At 56.1% G+C, this 19,294-nt stretch overlaps 1 protein-coding gene across 3 annotated transcripts; it reads left to right on the top strand.

The window, feature by feature from the left end:
• The first annotated feature begins 2,988 nt into the window (after positions 1–2,988).
• Positions 2,989–17,869, top strand: EXTL1 (exostosin like glycosyltransferase 1). 3 transcript variants are annotated; one of them, XM_058718549.1, is made up of 12 exons: positions 2,989–4,630; positions 10,048–10,138; positions 10,426–10,533; positions 11,350–11,469; positions 12,057–12,189; positions 12,413–12,519; positions 13,508–13,597; positions 14,412–14,498; positions 14,885–15,045; positions 16,095–16,266; positions 16,447–16,622; positions 16,946–17,869. In XM_058718549.1, exons 1-11 carry the CDS (start codon positions 3,858–3,860, stop codon positions 16,615–16,617), a joined length of 2,013 nt encoding a protein of 670 aa, XP_058574532.1. In that variant the 5' UTR covers positions 2,989–3,857; the 3' UTR covers positions 16,618–16,622; positions 16,946–17,869. The 3 variants fall into 3 exon arrangements, with proteins under 3 accessions (XP_058574532.1, XP_058574531.1, XP_058574533.1); XM_058718548.1 differs by having other exon boundaries at positions 16,447–17,869; XM_058718550.1 differs by lacking the exon at positions 13,508–13,597 and having other exon boundaries at positions 16,447–17,869.
• Positions 17,870–19,294: the final 1,425 nt, after the last annotated feature.

The raw sequence follows: 19,294 nt of genomic DNA, 5'->3' as shown, positions 1-19,294 counted from the left end.
GTGAATCGCAGGCCAGACGAGCCCAGGGCCCAGCCAGCCTGCGAGCCTCCCTCGTAGGGCCGAAGGTAGGGGTCAGCTTGCGTGTGTTTGCAAGTGTGGACACAGGCAGAAGCCAGCCAGGGTGCCCGGGCGGGGGGAGCAGGAGCAGTCGTCCCCTACCGAGCCCCGCACCAGCCGGCCCTGACCTCCTAGCCCTGCCAGCTTTGTCCGCCCATCCATTCATTCACTCATTCAACAAGTATTTGTTGGACATTTATTACCTTAGTGCTGGGATGAGGAGCATGAGTGAGGCTAAAGCCTCAGAACTGAACTCCTGACCTTTTCCCCCAGATTGGCTCCCCACTCAGTCTTCCCCATCCCCGTTGATGGCAGCTCCATCCTGCTCATGGCTCAGGCCAAATCTCACGTCCAGTCCATCACCAAATCTGTCATTTTGCCCTAGCTCGAAATATGCCCAGAATCCCACTACTTCTCACCCCTGCCACCCTGGTTCCTAGCCACCGTCAGGGCTCCCCTGCGTGGCTCACCTGGGCCACCGGGGCTCCCCGCTCCCGTCTCTGTCCCGACGCCAGCTTCTTCCCTGAAGTCTGAGAGGTGTCACAGAGACAAGTCAGACCATGCCTCTCACGTCGCATGTACGCACCCCGCCCCCACCCCAGAACCCGCGCCCTGGCTTCTCCCCTGCTGCTGGAGTGACCTGACCTCGCACACGCTCTCCACTCACTCCCTCGCAGATGCCAGCTTTTCAGCCAGCCTTCCCTGTTGGTCCCATGTAACTCTGCAGCCCCTCCCTTTCTCCATATTTGTTGCCAAATAACAGGAGATATTTCTTTTCGTTCATTGCCAATCTCCCCACCCTGGAATGTGAACTCCATGAGGGAAAGGTTCCGTCTGCTTTGTTCCCTGCTTCTAGATCCTGCCTGGCCCACAGCGAGGGCTCCTTAAGTAGTTGTGGAATGAGTGAATGAATGAACCATAAAAAAACCAAAAGTGGTCCCTGCCTCCACTCTTGCCATTTCCTGTCTGTTCCCATAGGGGTAGCCACAGTGGTTTTTCTAAAAAAACATATTTCGTCTGTCAAGTCTTAGGGTAGGAGTCACTGCCTGAGATGACTTCTCTGGCCCCGGCATTGGGCAGCTCCTCTGTGCACTCCCTCAGTCCCCCCTCCCCTCGTTCTGTAATTGCCTGCATCCTGGTATTTCTCAGGGAAGGTGCAGTTCTGCAAGAATGGGGGTGTACCTGTCTCACGCAGGAGACAGGTACAATGGCTAAAGGAATGGACTGACTGGATCCAAAGCCTGGCTAAGATGTGGGAATTTAGGCACGTTACCTAACTGCCCGGGCCTCTGCATTCCCATCTGTAAAATGGGGACAATAGCAGTACCTTCCTCAGAGTCCCCCTAGGAGAGGAGTAAATGAGCTAACACACTTGCACTGAGTTGTGCGAGGCACAAAGTAAGCATAATATGAATGTTAGCCGTTATTGTTCTTTGCCTGGCACAAAACCTGGCCCATGTTTAGTACTCATTAAGTATTTGTTCGATGAATGAATGAATGAATGAATGAGTACGGGGATAGAAGGATGAAAAGCGGCATGAGAACCTAGAGTAATCAGACCAAGCCCCAGGAAAGTCAGGAGGCTTCCTGCAGGAGGGGAGCCTTTGGCTGATTCCTGTAGGATGAGATGGAGTTAGCTGAGTAAGGTGAATGGCAGGGGCAGCAGCCAGCAAAAGCAAAGGCCTCTCTCCTGTGGCAAAGCCTGATGCGTGCAGGGAAAGTCAGTCCATCCCTAGGGACAGACACTGTGGGCAAAGAGGCCAGGTTTCCCCTGTGCTGGCCATTTTGGGGACATTCTTGGGTGAATGAACCGCGTTCTTCCCTCAGACCGGCTGCGCATGGTGGCTGTCTGGTCAGATCGGTGGCCCTCTCAGATCAAAGGAAGGCCAGCAAGGAAAGGAGGCTGCCACTTGCGGAGGGACCCCATGGGATAGGCCTGGATTTAACCTGCCAACCATCTCATGGTGAAGATCCTTACTTTCATCTAGAGATAAGGGGACAGAGGCCCCGCCTCATCCAGCTGTTGAGAGGTAGAGGCAGAGTTCACTCCAAGTTGGCCAGTTCCCTGTGGCCTCCCTCCCAGAGGGTCAGCCTGGGGTTCCTGGCAGCCAGGGGTTCCTGGCAGCCAGGGTCTGTGTCTCCCTCTTCGCCTCGGTGATTCTTCAGTGGGTGACATCACCCATTCCTGATTCCCCTTTCAGAGCACAGACGAAGAAACTGAGCAAGGGAACCCCTCAATGGCTGTGGACTAACAGACAGTCAAGTTCAACCTCAGGTAAAACTTGCCATATGGACTGGAAGATGAGCACCAAGACCTCTCCTACAGAGCTCTAGACAAAGGCAGACCTGGGCACCTGTGAGAGGTGCCAGGAGTGGGCCCCAAAAGGCTGCAGCTAGATGAGATTGAGAGGTGGTGCTGAAGGAGGAGGGACCGATCCTGGGAATCCTTGAGAGCATCTTACCCAACACCCACCCCTCCCATCCTCCCCCTGCCTCCCCCCACCCCTTCCTGCTTCACTTTTCTCATCTGTTGACTTTCTCATCAGATGATTTATAGACTCCCTGTAAACATACCCCCAGCTGGGGTGGCCAGGGGGAAGCTCTAAGGAGTAGGGTCAGGAGTTCAGGGTTCAAATCCCTGCTCTGTCACCTCTTAGTTTAGGAAGATACCACTCTCCTCTCTGAGCTTCACTTTTCTTCACCTGTAAAGAATGACAACCTCTTCGACCTCTTCCATGAAGCGCGGATGTGTGAATTCAGAGACTCAGGCTGTGACAGCCTGAGGCAAACTGTGAGGTGTGGGTCCTGCTGCTGAGGATTATTGGCCATTGAGGAAACCGGTTTGGAAGGGGTTAAAGCGAGACCCTGCCTCCCAGGCAGGAGCGAATCCAGGCTGGCAGGGGAGGAGCCAGGCTGGGAAAGAGATCTAGTCGGGGCCAGATGCAACCCTGAGAGGGACCGGGAAAAGACACCGGCAGGGCTGCGGCGGGGGGGCCATGGAACAGGGGCGTGGGGCAGGGTCCCTGGCCTCTGCACCAAGATAGCTCCAAGCCAGAGGGTGCAGGACCGGCTGCTAGGGGTGGGGGAGGAGGAGTCGAGCTCCCTGAGCTGGGGGGGGACAGCGGCAGGGTGGGAGAAGACTAGGACCCAGAGCACTCCCGACCCCCAGGCGGAGGGCACTGCTTCGGTTGGCCTTGACCTCAGTTGACCCTGATAGCCCACATGGGGCGCAGGGTCTAATTTTAGCTCCAGCCACTAGGCCCACAGCCCAGAAGTGCCCGCCAGTGGGCACAGGGGCGGCCAGGGCTACTCAGAGGCCACTTGGGCAAGGGGAGGATTGGGGAGGCCAGCCTTGCATGCTGGCCAAGGCACCTCCTGTGAGAGCCCCCACGGGTCCCCCATGGCCTGGCAGACTGCCCGCCTCTCCTTTGAGGCCAAGGTCAGGGGGTGCAGCCAGGAGGACAGAAGGACACGGCCTTGCAGTGCGGTCAGGGTTGCATCAGCTGAGCAGTGCCCAGGGGCAGGGGCCCTGCTGAGAGGGCAAAGGCTGGCTTGGCTGTCCGAAGGCCAACGAAGCAGATTCCTGACTGTAGGAAGGCAAGGCCAGAAAGCCGGGTCCTACCTGGGCTCCTTGTGCCTGGCTGGTGACCTGCTGTTTGACCTCACACAGGCAGCCTGCTCTCCACGGGCCTCAGTCTTCCCATCTACAACAATGAAGATGCTGAACTAGAAGGCTGATTCCAGCTCCACCCACAAGCCCCTGCTCCTGCTTTCCCCCAGCCCTGGCTGTGGGTGGCCACATGCAGTCGTGGAGAGGCAAGTCCCTCTGGCTGGCACTCTCGGCCTCTTGGCTCCTCGTCCTCCTGAGAGTCTTCCCCCTTCTCCGCCTGGCAGTGCCTGCCAGACCTTGGGCAAGTGCCCCCCAAGGCTGGCCCCGCTGGCTGGATACAGAGCTCCTGCCGAGTTTCCCCCAGCCTGGGGAACTCCCAGAAGATGCCCCTCAACCTCCTCAAGCACCCCGTGGTGGCGGCTGCGACTGGGGGGCTTGCTTTGACGCCTCGAAGTGCAGGACTGGTGGTCTCAAGGTATTCGTGCACCCGGTGGCTGGACCCATCTCTGCCGCTCACCGCAAGATCCTGGCTTCCATTGAGAGCTCCCGCTACCACACGGCCAGCCCTGAGGAGGCCTGCCTCCTCCTCTTCCTCAGCCTGGAAGTCCCAGCTGGAGAGTGCAGCCCAGTGCCCCAGCAATGGAATGGGGGAAGGAACCATCTGGTCCTCGATCTCCACCCAGCCCCCTGCCCCCAGACCTTCCAGCTGGGACGGGCGATGGTGGCCAAGGCCAGCCCCACAGTGGACACCTTCCGGCCTGGCTTTGACGTGGCCCTTCCGCTTCTCCCTGAAGCCCACCCATTGCGAGGTGGGGCACCTGGCCAGCTGCGACAGCACAGCCCCCACCCCGGGGTGCCCCTGCTAGCCCTGGCAGAGGAGAGGGGCGGGTGGCGCACAGCAGGCACTGACCCCTCTACCTGTCCCTGGGATGGGCGCTGTGAGCAGGACCGTGGACCCGAGCAGTAAGTGGACCTTTACCCTTGGGGGCTGGGTGGGAAGGGTCTGCAGTGGGAATGAGCTCAGAGGGCAGGGTGGAGGGCAGGATTGAGATGGGATGGGAGAACCGGACTGGCCTCAGCTGCAACAGGAGGGGATCAGGTTAGACAGAGAGAAAACACCACCAAGAGGGTGCTTTGCCGTAAGGGGTGTCCGAAGTGGATTCTGGAGTCTCCCTTGGGGGAATCTTTAAAAACAAAAACATGACTCACTCCTACTTACTCTTTTTCTCTTACTCCGGTTCCTCCTTCCCTAATATTTTAACATACACATCTATAGTGGTCACTCTGTCCCAAGTTATAAATAATAGTTACAATAAAATAATACTAACTGCTGTCATTTGTTTGTGTACCAGACGCTAAGCTCAGAGAGGTTAAGTAACTTGTCTGAGGCCATCCAGACAACAAGAGCACAGCCAGTGTTTACATCCAGAGCTGCTTATTTCCAAAGCCTGAAGCATTAGAATTCGGAGTTTTAACCAAGAGTTTATGATCAACCCATCAAATGCCTCAGAGCCGTGGAGATTAAGAGCTGGTCACAGATGGAAGTTGTTCCTGTGTCTAACTTGGGGTTATTAACCTCTTAAGGAAACAGCTTTGGGTTACAACAAATATGAATGGGGTCATACCTCCAGAAGAACTTGCCACCCGGAGACGTATAAGGGGCATGGTGGCCTATGGGATGTGGAGAGTTGTTCAGAAACTGCTCTCTCCCTGGGCTAGTTGGGGTGACACGCTTCAGGTGATGGGGCAGTTAACCCCTAAGCACCCTACCCCTTCCGCACCCCCAGGAGCCCAGCGGTGTCCAAAAGGCTGGTTGAGCAGGCAGGAACCAGAGCCCTTTGGAGGTTGTCCGGGGCCCCTGGGGCAGAGGGTTCCTTCTGCATCTCTGGGGCAGACCCGATTTGGAACCTGTCAGTCTGGTGTCCTTCTGTCGCTCCCTCCCTCAGGTATCTCCCTGTTCTCTGCTAGAACAACATGGGCTATTTTCAGCTCTACCTCCCTCCTAGGAATTCTTCACGTGGCCAAGCTCCATTTTCGCCTCTGCGTCTCAGGGGGGTCTCGTGGGAATGCAATCACTCTCCCTCCTGAAGGCACATGGCCTCCAGGGAGCCCCACAGCCACCAGTAGGAATGGAATTGCCCTTCTGCCTGGACCCATCCCTAGCAGGCATCCTCAGCAGTGACCTGAAAAGTTGGGGATCCCCCCCCCCTGCTCCAGGCACCTCAAACCCAGAGCTCAGACAGAGCTTACCTTCCATGAACACGTTTCTCTTGCTCGCCAGGGCCCTGCCTCACTTTCTGATTAGGCACTTAGCTATTCTTGATTAGAGGAAGTTCTAGCTGACTTTAGTTACTGCTGTATGCAGTTGCTGACTGGTGAATCTGAAAGCTGTTTCAGTCTGAACTGCGTTGAGAAACCGACAGTATGAACTGTTGACTCGCTGAATGTTTACCGGTTGATCCAAAATTGGCCAGAACTGGTCAAGGCTTCCTAATCAGTGGGGGCCACCCTCTAAGTAGCATTGTTGATGAGCGTGTTCCCAAGGTGTGATGGCTGGCAGCCTCTGACTGCCCTCTGGACTTCCAGAAGTTCTCTCTTTGGCCTCAGCCCACCTGCAGGGGACGGGACTTATAATCTCCGGAGTAGCTGGAGCCTCAGTTTCCCTGAGGTGCCACGCAGCTGCCTGAACCAGCCAGACAGTATAGGGACGGAATGAGAGAGGGAGGCCACCAGCCACGGGGCAGCCCTCGGAGGGTGGCCTGAATAAACAAGTACTGGCCAGAGAAAGAGGCAATTCATAGTCTCTGCCACCATCCCACGGCCACTGTCCCACATTCACTGGGCGGGGGAGGGGCGGAAGCCAACACGTGGGGAGAGCCTGCTCTGGGCCAGGTGCTGCGCCAGCCACTTTGCACAAGTCGTGCCCACTCAAGTACCCTTCAAGGGAGGTATTATTATTCCCATTTCAGGGAAAAGGAAACTGAGGCTCCGAGAGGGGGGAGGGAGCCAGCCGAGGCTCTTTGGTGACCAGCTCCTCGATTCACCACGGCCTCCCTCAGGTTTCTGATGGGACGGCTACAGCGGCAGCGGCAGCGGTGGAGTCTGGGGTTAAACCGTGCACTTCTGGCCACAAAGCCCACATTTTTCCACCGTCACTGAACAGTCTTCTGTTCCTTTGGAATAAGCCTCCACCCATTTAAATTGTTACTTATTTATTCTTATGAATAGGGAATTCATTCACATGGTACCAAATTCCAAAGGCACAAGAGGGTATACAGCAAAACTCCCTCCCACCCCTGTCTCTGGCCACCCAGTTTTCCTTCCTGGAGCCAAACACCGTTTCTAATTTCTCAGGTACTCTGTGTGTGCACAAAAAACACGTATATGTGCTCTCCCCCATTTGTTTTTTGTTGTTGTTGTTTTTTTGGTTTTTTTTTAACATAAATTCAATTCATGTTTTCAAGTCCCCCTGGCCTTTCTCCTTTGGATATCGGAGGCGCGGTACCTAGGGCCCATGACACTTTTAGGGACCCGTGAAAACATTTTCATTTCTTTGAAAATCAGAAGAAAAAAATGCACTTTTAAATAGAAGAAAATGTTTTGGCGTGCATGGGTGGCTCAGTCAGTTGAGCGTCTGACTCTTGATTTCAACTCAGGTGGCACAGTCGGTTAAGCGTCCAACTTCAGCTCAGGTCATGATCTCCCAGGTTGTGAGTTCGAGCCCCACGATGGGCTCTGTGCTGCCAGCTCAGAGCCTGGAACCTGCTTCGGATTCTGTGTCTCCCTCTCTCTCTGCCCCTCCCCCACTCATGCTCTGTTGCTCTCTCTTTCCCTCAAAAATAAACGCAAAATTTTTTTTAAAAAAAAGAGTCAGACGTTTAACTGACTGAGCCACCCAGGTGCCACTTCTCTTTTTAAGATTTATTTTTAAATAATCTCTACACCTGACATGGGCTTGAACATACAACCCCAATATCAAGAGCCACATGTTCCACCAACTGATCCAGCCAGGTACTCTGGTATTTTCATTTTTATACCAACAATGGTCAAATGTCATTTATAGAGAGAGAGATACAGATATAGATCATGACCTGAGCTGAAGTCAGATGTTTAACTGACTGAGCCACCCCCCCCCCCCGCTTTTTTTTTTAATAGCAGAGGGGCCCCAAAGGCCAAAGTGCCTAGGACACATGGAGGTCACAACGTGGCCCTGGCTATAGCCGGGTCTCAATAGAGCCCAGTGGAGCCATGGGGCCGTGGTGGAGCCACACTGACTCCATCTTGGGCACTGAGACCCTGAGTCTGGGGCAAGTACCTTATATGGTCACAGGACCCTAAGACTTCACTGGCAGTTACCATGAAGCCCCCTCCGTAACACACTCACACACACATTCAGGTGCTGATCCAGATCTGCTTGTTTACCTCTACCAATGGGGATCTCACCATCTCTCAAGGCCACTAGAACTTGTGCTGAAAATGACCTTTTGGACATTTGGTCCATGGTCCTGCGTCTATCCTTTATTGCACACTGAACGTTCATTCGTTTAGCACCCATTACCTGTCCATTCTCTGTCAGGTGCTCTGCTAGGCCCTGGGGATGCTAAGGTGAGGAAGGCACGGCCCCTGTCCTTAAGTTGTTCGGTCTTATGGGAGAGACAGATAAGTCACTGGTTATGACACACATTGTTAAGCAGAGAGATGCTGTGCCGGCTACCTTGGTGTCTCCTCTACTTCAGAGCTATGTGACCTCTCTAGGCCTCGGTTTCCTCATCTGCAAACAGGGCACTAACAGCATGTACTTCCCATCTCTGAGGGAGTTGCCGTGAGAAGGAAGTGAGTTAATATGTGTAAAGCATGTAGTGCCTGAACAAAGTACATGCTCGGTAAAAGCTGGCATGGCTCATTACCACTGTGGTGCACACAGAAGCCGTGGGGGCAGAGAGGAGGGAGCCATCTCTGGAAAGATCAAGGAGGGCTTCCCAGAGGAGGCGAAGTTTGAGCTTAGACATTTAAGATCGAGTAGGAAGAATTCCTTGGGTTATAAGGCAGAGAGGGGTGTCCCAGGCACTCCCTCAGGAGAAGGATATACAGAGACACAGAGGAGAGGACAGTGGAGGTTTGTGAGGACTGAGGGTACAGTTTATTCAGAAAGCTCTTTGTCTCTGGGTTCTCTGAAGCCGTAAACTTATGGGTTTTCAGCCTCCAAGGGCTTTACTGGGGAGGGGAGGAGGGCTGTGGCTGGCTAGTGCTGTGGCACCAATGAGGTGGAGAATGTCCTGTTGTTTAACGTGTGGCTTCTCCCAGAAGAAGCCTGGTGGCCACCTGAGCAGTGGAGACAGAAGGCAGGAGGCGGAAACCCTGGGAGACCCCCTAAGCAGCAGCAGTGGGGTAGTTCAGATAACCCAGGGGCAGGAGTTAGCATATTTGATTCTAGTTCCCTCAGCTAGTCCTTGGGTCTCTCTGAGATTCAGTCCCCCCGTCTGTTCAGTGGGGGTTAGTCCAGAAGCGAAGCACTCCAAGGACTGCTTCTTGAAGGTTCAGACTCAGACCAGATAGGCTGTAGCTGAGGAGGGTCTGGGACCCTCGGGGCCATATTCATCAGTCCCATTCTGAGCAGGCGCGTGAGCCCAGGAGTCCTGCCCCTCCAGGCCCTCCCTGCACCTCCCAGTAGTAGGTCACGGGCACTGCTTCCCTGGGTGGGCAGTTGCAGGGAGGTGGCTCCTGCCCATCCCCCCACAAATACACACAGCCTGAGTGTGGCCCAGGGGGTGGGGGGAGAAGGTGGGAGGAACAGAGGAGGCCTGTCCTCTGGGCAAGGGGGCCTCTGGGCAGCAGCTTCCTGTGCGGTTCCAGGCTGGGGGCCCAGCCCACCTCCTGACAGAGGAGCCTTTCATGGGCCTGGGCTCTCGGGCTAGGGGGAAGGCTGGGCAAGGGGGCCAATCAGGTGAGGGCTGCCCCAGAATCTGTGTGTGGCAGAGCAGTGGGCTGGCAAACGTGTGCCTGCCCAAGTCAGACCAGGCCTGGGAAACAGCTGGTCCCACTACCTCCCGTTTTGCAAATGAGGAAGCCGAGATCCAGAGAAGAGAAGGGGAGAGGTGTAAGACCTCCAAGGGTAGAGGCGGAACTAGAACCCAGGGCTCCTGCCTCCTAGCCCAACCACGAATGAGGGGCAAGTGTGAAGCTTGGTGTGTGTTAGTGTTCAGTGTGTGGCTGTGTGTGTGCACGAGGGTTAATGTATGAAGCACGGATGATGGGCTTGCAGGTTCTGAATTTGGGAGTGTTCGTGTGGGGGGTTGGGGAACCATCCAGGGAGCCAGGTGGGGTGAGGGGCCGCTGTCTCAGGCCTCATATGTGTGGGACCCCTTCCTGTACCTCCTTAGGACCCACCCTGGGGGAACGCTACCCAATGCCACCTTCTGCCTCATCCCCGGCCACCGTCCTGATGCCTTGCACTTCCTTCAAGCCCTGCAGGTACAACTCCAACTCAGGCATCCCCTGTCCCTGTCCCCCACACTCTGGAGCTGGCAGGGTACTTCTGGACTCAGGCCAACGGGAAGGGGCAGGGAGCAGCCCATTCCTTTACTCTGGGACTCAGGCGTGCCTACAGCCACACTCACCACACCCTCTGTAGAATAACCCACCTTTCTCTCTTCTTTGCCCCTTGCCCCCAACCAAATCAGCTGCTAATTTGGAACCAAGGGAGGGGGAATGTGTTAGGATATAGGACTGGGCTCCCCAGTGACTCCTGTTTCCCCCAGGCTGGCTGCATCCCTGTGCTTCTCAGCCCTCGGTGGGAGCTGCCCTTCTCCGAGGTCATCGACTGGACCAAGGCGGCCATTGTAGCTGATGAGAGGCTCCCATTTCAGGTAGCTCAGGGCCCTGCCTACAGGATGGGGACTGGCCCCCAGACTGATCTCAGTCCTCATTCCTATCCTCTTATGTGCATATTGATGATTTTGCCCCAAACCCCAAGCCTCTGGGGCTCCCAGAGGATCAGAACTCCTGAGGGTACTAAGAGCAAGTTGTGAGCCTTTTCCAGCCTCAGTTCCCCCATCTGTACAATGGGATAGGTTAGATCAGATGATCTCCATGGGCCCAGCTCCACTGGTCCATGACTGGACTAACTTAAAGGAAAGCCACAGCAAATCCCAAATCTGACTGCCTCCACGGAGGCTGGGGTGGGGAAAACAAAATGCACAGTGACTTTTCCAGCTGATGAAACTAACCTGCCTGGCTCTGGAAAACGTATGCATAAGCCTTGAATCCCCTGAGAAGTGAAAGCGGTATGGCAGTTAATAATAATAGCTACCAGTCGCTTAGTCTCTACTATCTGCTAAGCACTTACTGTGTATTATCTCATTTAATCCTCACAATTTACCCTATGAGGCAGGTACTATTACCATCCCCTCTTTACAGATGAGGACAAAGACTCAGAGAGGTTAAGTAGTTTGTCTGCAGTCACACAGTTACTAAGTGGCATTTAGGCCCAGCTCTGTGTGACCCTTGAACTCTTGACTGCTAAGTCACCTGGGACTTGGCCAAGGGTAGCTGCAGCTAACCCACCTGAAAAACCGTGGGGAGAAGGCTTCTGGTTCCCAGACCTCCAACCTGGATTGTCCCCACCCCAGAGTCAGTCAAAGACAAGGCCCCGTGACTTCTCCTTTTCTCTCTCCGTGCTTCAGGTCCTCGCTGCCCTCCAGGAGATGCCCCTCACGCGGGTCCTTGCCCTGCGTCAGCAGACCCAGTTTCTATGGGATGCCTACTTCTCCTCAGTGGAGAAGGTCATGCATACCACTCTGGAGGTGAGGGGCACTTACATGCTGGGGGCCATGGTGCTTGGCTCCTGCCTCTCCCCTGCTCCTTCTCCGCACCCCTCTCTCTGGACACTTCTTCTGCCCCAGTATTTGGACGTCCCCCTTGAAGATGCCTCAGGATGAATCTGAGACTTGACTCTGAGCTCTTGGACAAGTGCCTTCTCCAGTCTTGGCCTCAGTTTCCCCATCTGTAGAAGGACAGCTCTGGTCAATAGATTTCAAAGCACGTGCCACCTTGCCAGGCCTGGTGTCGGGCAGTGGCTGCCTGGGGTGCTGGGTTAAAAGGGATTCTGGGTCCACAAAGAATGTCACAACTTGCTAGCGATGTCTGCCATGAGTGAGGAAAGAAAGGGAGGGAGCAAGCACATCGTCATCCGCCAACTCCGGACACCATCACTGAGTGTCCCTACTCTGGATTTCTGCGCCTGAACCCCTTGGTGACGCAGCTGCTGCCCTCCCAGGAGCCTGGAGGGGGGAGGGGCGGGGCTCCGCCAGGGCCCGGCCGGCCGCACTTCCCCAGACCCCGCCCATAGCCACGCTGGCCACTGCCTCTGCACAGCCCTCTCATTTCACAGATTATTCAGGACCGGATCTTTGGAGCATCTGCTCACGCCTCGCTACTGTGGAACAGCCCCCCGGGTGCACTCCTGGCCTTGCCCACTTTTTCCACAAGCCCCTCGGACTTCCCCTTCTACCACCTACAACGGGGTACGCCCTGGGGGTGGGACAATGGGGTACGTCCTGGGGGTGGGACAACTTGAAGTCCCTTCACTAACTCTTTCCCAGTCTGTCCCAGCCTCAACCATACAGTCCCGCCAAGCCCTTCCCTGATTCTCCAACAGCTCTCCTGGCTCCCAGAGTCCCCAGCTCAGGTCACTCTTTAGGCGGTCCCGTCCCCTCCTACCCTAACAACCGTGTCTCATTCCCTCAGGCTCGCGCCCTGCGGGCAGGTTCAGCGCCCTGATCTGGGTGGGGGCCCCAGGTCAGCCCCCTCTGAAGCTCATCCAGGCGGTGGCAGGCTCCCAGAACTGTGCCCAGGTCTGTCCCCTTGCCCGCTGGGGTCTTGGGATCCAGGGTGGGGGGCCGGGACAAGGTCAGGGCCCTTGAAGACCATCTAGACCCCAAGCATAACCACACATTTTGTGGGGAGGCACATCCCTGCCCTCCTATTTAAGTCCCAAGTTTCTTGTTCCTTTCCTCCCTCCTTCCCTCGTGGAAATTGACAAAATCATCTAAAAAGCAGGTGCCCCTTGGGGAGGCTGGAGAAGTAAACATACATTCATGTGTTAACCCATCAGTCATTCTCTGAGTGTCCGGCCATGGGCTTGATGCTGGGGATGCAGAGAAAAAGCAGGAAAGGATTCTGCCCTGGATTCAGATTCAGGCAGCATTCCCTTCCCTGGCACACACTGTCAAATCTCACTTCCAGAGAAGCCACGTAGACTTGAGAGGATTCACAGGGGAGGGAAGCACTTAACTCAGCCAGCAACAGACAGAGGAGATCCACAGATGCGACATTTGAGCTGGGCTGAGAACGATAAAGGAGCAGAAGAGAATGAAAGCCTTTTGAGAGAAGATGGGGATGGGACATGGGGTCAGGGCCCAGGCTAGGGGCTACCACAACTGACTCTCCTTTTTTAAATGTTTATTTCGTTTTGAGAAGGAGATAGAGCATGCGCAGGGGAGGGGCAGAGAGAAAGGGAGACACAGAATCTGAAGCAGGCTCCGGGCTCTGAGCTGTCAGTCAGCACAGAGCCCGACGTGGGGCTCAAACTCATGAACTGCGAGATCACGACCTGAGCTGAAGCCAGATGCTTAACCGACAGCCATCCAGGTGCCCCGACAACTGACTCTCTTCAGTTCTAGTGCTATAGGTAACTGCCTTCGCGTCACTGGAATTTCTGCCTTCCAGAACCCCAGAGGCAAAAACAGGGCAGCACTGAAAGACCTTGGCTCCAACTAAACTCTTGCCCAAACTCACAAACACAGCTGCTCTCCCTTCAGGAACACCCCCCTTTCCTCCTAGATCTTGGTTCTCTGGAGCAGTGAGAAACCACCCCCATCCAGGTGGCCTGAGACAGCAGTGCCCTTGACAGTCATGGATGGGCAGAGGAAGGTGAGGAGAGGAGCAGAGGGGGGCACAGGAAGGAGGGATTCTGCCCCTGCATGCTGGGAACTGGGGAGGGCACACACAGAGGACTCTCTTTGGGCCTGAGCCAAATCTGGACTTCAAGTTAGGCCTGAAGCTGGTGAGGAAGTCCTCCCTTACTCCTCACTTAAGTATCTCTCCAGGCAGACTTTGTTCTCGTGCTGTGGCAGAGCTTCCTGGAGCTGATGGTCTGACGTGGGTTTCAGCGGCAGAACTAATAGAAATGATTCTCTTCCATCCCTGGCCCTTCTGAATTGTGCTTCCAGAGAACAGAAAGGAGGCAGAGGGAGTAATGTCGGCCGTCTTGGATGAGCTAGAGGAGAAACCTGGGACCTTAAGGAAATGGGGAGAGATGGCAGCAAATTGGGCCAGAGGAGGGTGGCTTCTAAGAACCCTGGATGCTGTGAGCCACCTGTGTGCTCTGTGCTTCTGGGCAAGGCCCTTCGTCTCTCCGGACCCGTTTCTTTCAAATGAAGGATGTCTGACTACCCCTCGCAGGGTTGGGGTAAACATGCAATGTGACAAGAGAGGAATCTTGAGGTGTTGAAACCGGAAGGGCCCCTAGATACCAACTGCCCCATTTTACCAAAGGAGAGGTTGAAGTGCAGAGACGTCGAGTGAGTTCCAGGTCCCAAGTCCAGGAAGCCTTGCTGTTTGCACTGCCCTTCCTTCTACAGCACCGTCCGCAGGGGCTCCTGCTTAGCAGATACGCAGACAGTCACCGTGGGAGCCTGGGGACGGTTCCCACGGCTGAGGTGGCCTCACCTCCCTCCCACTGCAGGTCAGTGACCGCTTCTTCCCGCACAGAGCCATCAGCACGGATGCCATCCTCAGTGTCGATGCGCACAGCAGTGTTACCACAAGTGAGGTGAGGGCTGGGCCCAAGAGGAGCCCAGTGTGTAGCGGGGACAGAGCCTGAGGGCCCCGGAAGCCCCTCAGATTCCTGGAAGGGGGAGGAGCAGAGGACCAGAGCAGAGGTAAACCCTCCCACTTTTGACACGATCCCAGGGAGCCAATCACCCTCGTGCTCCACAGACTCTTGAAAACAATTTTCGCCTCCCAACTGAAAAAGCATCGTTTCCAGCTCCCAGTTGGGACACCCCACCCCCACCCCCAAGCACTCCTGGAGAATTTTATGCTCGCATCTCCTCTCCCCTGAGTCCCCCCAGCTAGGCCGGCCTTGCCTCCATATCTCTGGATGTTCCCAGCCGGTCGGAAAGTCCCTCCTCAGACCTCACTTAACTATCTCCCCAGGTGGACTTTGCTTTTCTGGTATGGCAGAGCTTCCCCGAGCGGATGGTGGGCTTTCTGACGTGGAACCACTTCTGGGATGAGGCCCAGCGTGGCTGGGGCTACACTGCTGAGAGGGCCAACGAGTTCTCCATGGTTCTCACGTCAGCTGCCTTCTACCACAGGTAAAGATGGAGGCCCTGGCCCTGGGAGCAGAGGGCCAGAGACCCCCCTCTCTGAACCACAAGCAGGGTGGTGTGGGAGTGAACACAGCAGTCACTATGTGACCCTGGAGTTCCAGGGTCAAGGCCCAGATCTGCCACACCCCAGTTGTGTGACGGGCAAGTCTCCTCACCTCTTGTAAGGCTCAGTTTTGTTATCCGGAAAATGTCTTCTCCTCACAGGGCTGATGTGAAAATCAGGTAAGAAAGCCCTATGAAGGCCTTGGCACACAGATGGTCAACAAATGGTAGCTAGTGTTGTTTTAAGTAGAGCTGAGTAGAGGGTATAGACAGTGTTTGGGTTTGGTGATGGTGGCGACAAGAGAAGGATCCTGAAGCTTTATAAATGTGTGTGTGATGGGTTGGGGACTGTCCCAGACCTTCGAGAAGTTGACCGAAGCACCTGTCTTTGGGGCAGGGACTGAATTCTAGAAGGCCCCTTTAGAGGGGTTCCTTAGAGATGTTTAAACCAAGTATGTGTAACCTGGAACCTCTAGTAGATTCTGCAGGGAATTCTCAGCAGAGTGAAGAATACCCCTAAGGTCTGCAGGGTGGGCCTAGGTTGTCCTGTAGGAGGACTGTGTGAAGCAAGGCTCACCCAGAGCAACATCAGCCTGGTTAATCCACAGCCTTCCCAAAGCTGGTCTTTGGAGCTGCCATATTTAATGGCCTTGGAACCAGCTGATCCCCCACCTCATTCTGGCTGAGTTCAGACTTCAGAGCCCAGAGGTGGGGGCCCTAAGGAGCTGTAAGGGAGAAGGCAAGGAGTACACCATCTGCTGAGCACAGATGTCAGAACCACAGCGCACAGAACAGTAGAGAGAGGTTTGTATTTCTGGTGTGAGCTCTCTGAGATGGCCAGGGCTCAAAGAGGGGGGCAGAGGGTTCTAAAGAGCCTTGGGGATTGAAGTCAAAGGGAGAGTGACGTCAGGAGGGAGGAGAATGGAGCCCGGTGGGGAGGGGTGGTGTGTGAATTTGGCTGCAGCCTCTGCCTGTCATTCCCCTTTGCCCAGGTATTACCACACCCTCTTCACCCACTCCCTGCCCAAGGCTCTGAGAACCCTGGCCGATGAAACACCCACCTGTGTGGACATCCTGATGAACTTCCTGGTAGCAGCAGTCACCAAGCTGCCCCCTATCAAGGTGCCCTATGGGAAGCGGCATCTTGAGGCCACACCTCCACTGGTGAGGAACAAGGGGGACAGGTTGGCACTGGGAGGGCACTGGCTGGGGAAGGGATTCCCTCTCACTGTCTAACCCAAATCCTCTTTGCTTCAGGGTTCGGGAGCGTGGGGGTGGGGTGGGGGGGGGGGGGTGGTTCGGAAGGACAGAGGAGACCTCCAACGCGTTTCTCCTCCCCTTTAGGTGCCTGGGGGTCCGGAGCCACAGCCGACAGCCCGAGACTGCATCAACCAGATGGCTGCGGGTTTCGGCTACATGCCCCTGGTTTCCTCTCGCCTGCGTCTGGACCCAGTGCTTTTCAAGGACCCGGTGTCCGTGCTGCGCAAGAAGTATCGCAGCCTGGAGAAGCCCTAGGAGCGGTCAGAGGAGCCCCCAGCCCTGCTCCCACCGGGCGCCGCACCTGCTCGGGGCGGGGGAGGCGGTGCATCAGCTCCCTCCCTTGGAACAACGGGAGGCCCAATCAAGGCAGCCAGTTAGCTAACACGTCAGATCTCTCTTGGCCAATCACAGCCCTAGCGTCCCAAGGCGCGGGGCCCCGCCCCACCCTCCAGCCCGGCTGCGAGTGGCAGGCCCCAGGTGCAAGGCGCTTGCCCTGCTGCGGCGCCTCTGCCATCGCTGACCCACCCCTTGCCTGGAATGCCTTTCTCGGCTTCTGCGGAACTGACTTCTACTTGTCTTTCAGATCTTCGCCTTCTCCATGGATTTGACTGACCCCCATCCCTGACCCGGATCCTCTGAGCTTTCACAGCCGGGTGTTTCCCACACTGTTCGCGCGGCTTTGCAAGGTACACGGTCGGGCCCCAGGACTCGCCTGGGAGCCCCGGCCATGTCCTCTTCTCTCTGGCTTGGCAAGTGTTACACCAATATTTGACGAACAGATAAAAGAGACATCAACTGCGTGCCTGGCCCTGTGCCGTAGTTGGGAGTATGGACAGTGTGTTGAGTGAGACCAAACTCCGTCTCCCCCCCCCCCGTCCCCCCGCCCGCCCCTCCACCCGGCCCACGGGGTTCCCAGTCCGGCAGGAAGGCAGCTACCCGCAGATGCCTGTGTTGCCAGGCACGATCTTCGCACCCCAGCAGTGGAGCAAAGAGGAGCTGAGAAGCTAGTTTCGGGGCTTTCTTCCCGACCTGGCGGAGCATGGGGCCGGGGAGAAAGGGGCTGAGAACGCAGGAGGTCAGTCCCAACCGAGCCCGAGGGTGGCGGGGGGGCAGTGGTACCCTCAGCTCAGGCCTGGCCGTGGCTCTGCACTACCAGCCATGACCACTAGAGGTCAGCGCCACACCGCGCTCCCTCTGGGAAAGGGCCCGGAGTTTTATCGCCTTGTGGGTCAGGGGACGTTGAGAGTTGGTGCAGTGCAGCCCAGGATCTGAAAACTGGGGGGGTGGGGGGGGGGTTGAATTTGAAAAAAGAGACCCACTCCTTTGGCCCACACACTCAGGACTGAGAAGGAGCCATTTCTAGGTGGGCTGGGTGGGAGATGGGATTGTCCCGAGCACCCTGGCCGTGACAGTGGAGTGGGGGAAGGGGCCCTGGTTTCTCCAGGGTTCATCCACCTGGAACTGGACTTATCACTTCCGAAATAAAGCGCGTGTCCTTGCCCCCTCATGCTCGGGCTATAAATACCCCTCCAGCAGCTGCACGGGGGAGGGGGACTCAGGGCTCGCCTGGGACTGGGGCGACTGTAGAGAGGTGGGGGTGGCGGGTCCAGCCCAGGTCCAGGGTGTCAGGTGTTTTCCTGCTCTGATGGCCTCACAGCTTTGGAAACTCTCGTGATCAGCTCACCCTGGCCAGCGAGAACATGCTGTCCAAGGCTTCCCACCCCCATTCTCCAGTTTGACCTCTGGCCCTTGGATGATTCAGGTCCTCCCTGGAACCAGTCACAGCTGGGGTGCAGAGAGGGCTCTCCCTTGGGAGGCATGGGGCTGCCAGAGTATTGGGGGGCGGGGGGGCTGGGAGTTGAGGAGGGAAGGCATTCTGGCCCAGGATCAAGAACAGTTGAAGGTGGGTGAGGGAGCACACAGCTGTGGCCCAGGCAGCCTTCCCAGGGCAGGGAGGGCTCTGAGTGCCAGGCCCAGCCAAGGGAAAGAGGCATCTTTCCCCTCCCCACTCACAGCTACAGCACCCAGACACTGAACTGGCTTGGCACAGCCTTACCCACGAAGGGCACTGCCAGGCCCAAGGGCTCACACTGTACCAACATGCAGCCCAGAACAGGCTTTCAGCTCCTGCTGTAAAGGGAGGCCTGGGTGACTGAGGTAGAAACCCCAGACCTGCTTTACACTGGCCATGGGCCTTCAGGCAAGTGACTCCACCTCTCTAGCTTTGGTTTTCCTTCCCATCTGTACAAGTGTAATACCACAAATACCCTCTCTTGAGAGGGCTGTAAGGATTTGACACCCAGTAGAGGTCAAGATCCAGGTTCCTGGGGCCTGCAGTGGCTGCAGGGGAGAGGGGGTTTGCTTCTCCAGAGACTGGAGTAGAATAGAACACAGCCATCCGCAGTACCCCCCCACCCCGACACACACTTCCGAGCCACATGACTTCCCACGGATTTTGAGGGGCTGAAGAACCTACTGACCTAGATCACAGGTAAGCCCGGATGGCCATACTTGAAAGGCACAAAGAGGTTATTTCACAGAGGGGAAGAAGTTCACAGGGGAACAAAGGCACAAAGAGGTTCACAGGGGAAGGCGAGTGACCAACCCCTCCTCTTCCAGTCCTGAATCCGGGCAGAGTCAAGATCAAGTCAGTGCTGCCCCTGGGCAGCCCACCTGGCTCCCCGGCGAGTCAGCCTCATGCTGCACCTTTCCAGCCTGATGATCAAAGTAACCGCTCTTCCAGGAACACCACGGGCTTAAAAGGCTTTGGCTCCAGTCCTGGCAACAACCCTGTGATGTAGGTTCATTCGTAGTCTCTTATTCTCGGATGAGACCCAAGGGCACTGGCTTGTAAAACCCAGGGCCACCATATGACTGGGTGTTCTGCCTTCCCTGGGAGACTGGGCACAGGTCTCCCCTCTTCGTCTCGGAA

This window comes from Neofelis nebulosa, chromosome 2 (assembly GCF_028018385.1).
Source record: "Neofelis nebulosa isolate mNeoNeb1 chromosome 2, mNeoNeb1.pri, whole genome shotgun sequence".
Lineage (NCBI taxonomy): Eukaryota > Metazoa > Chordata > Mammalia > Carnivora > Felidae > Neofelis > Neofelis nebulosa.
The sequence above is the reverse complement of the archived record's forward strand: the minus strand, read 5'-3'. Positions and strand labels throughout refer to the sequence as shown.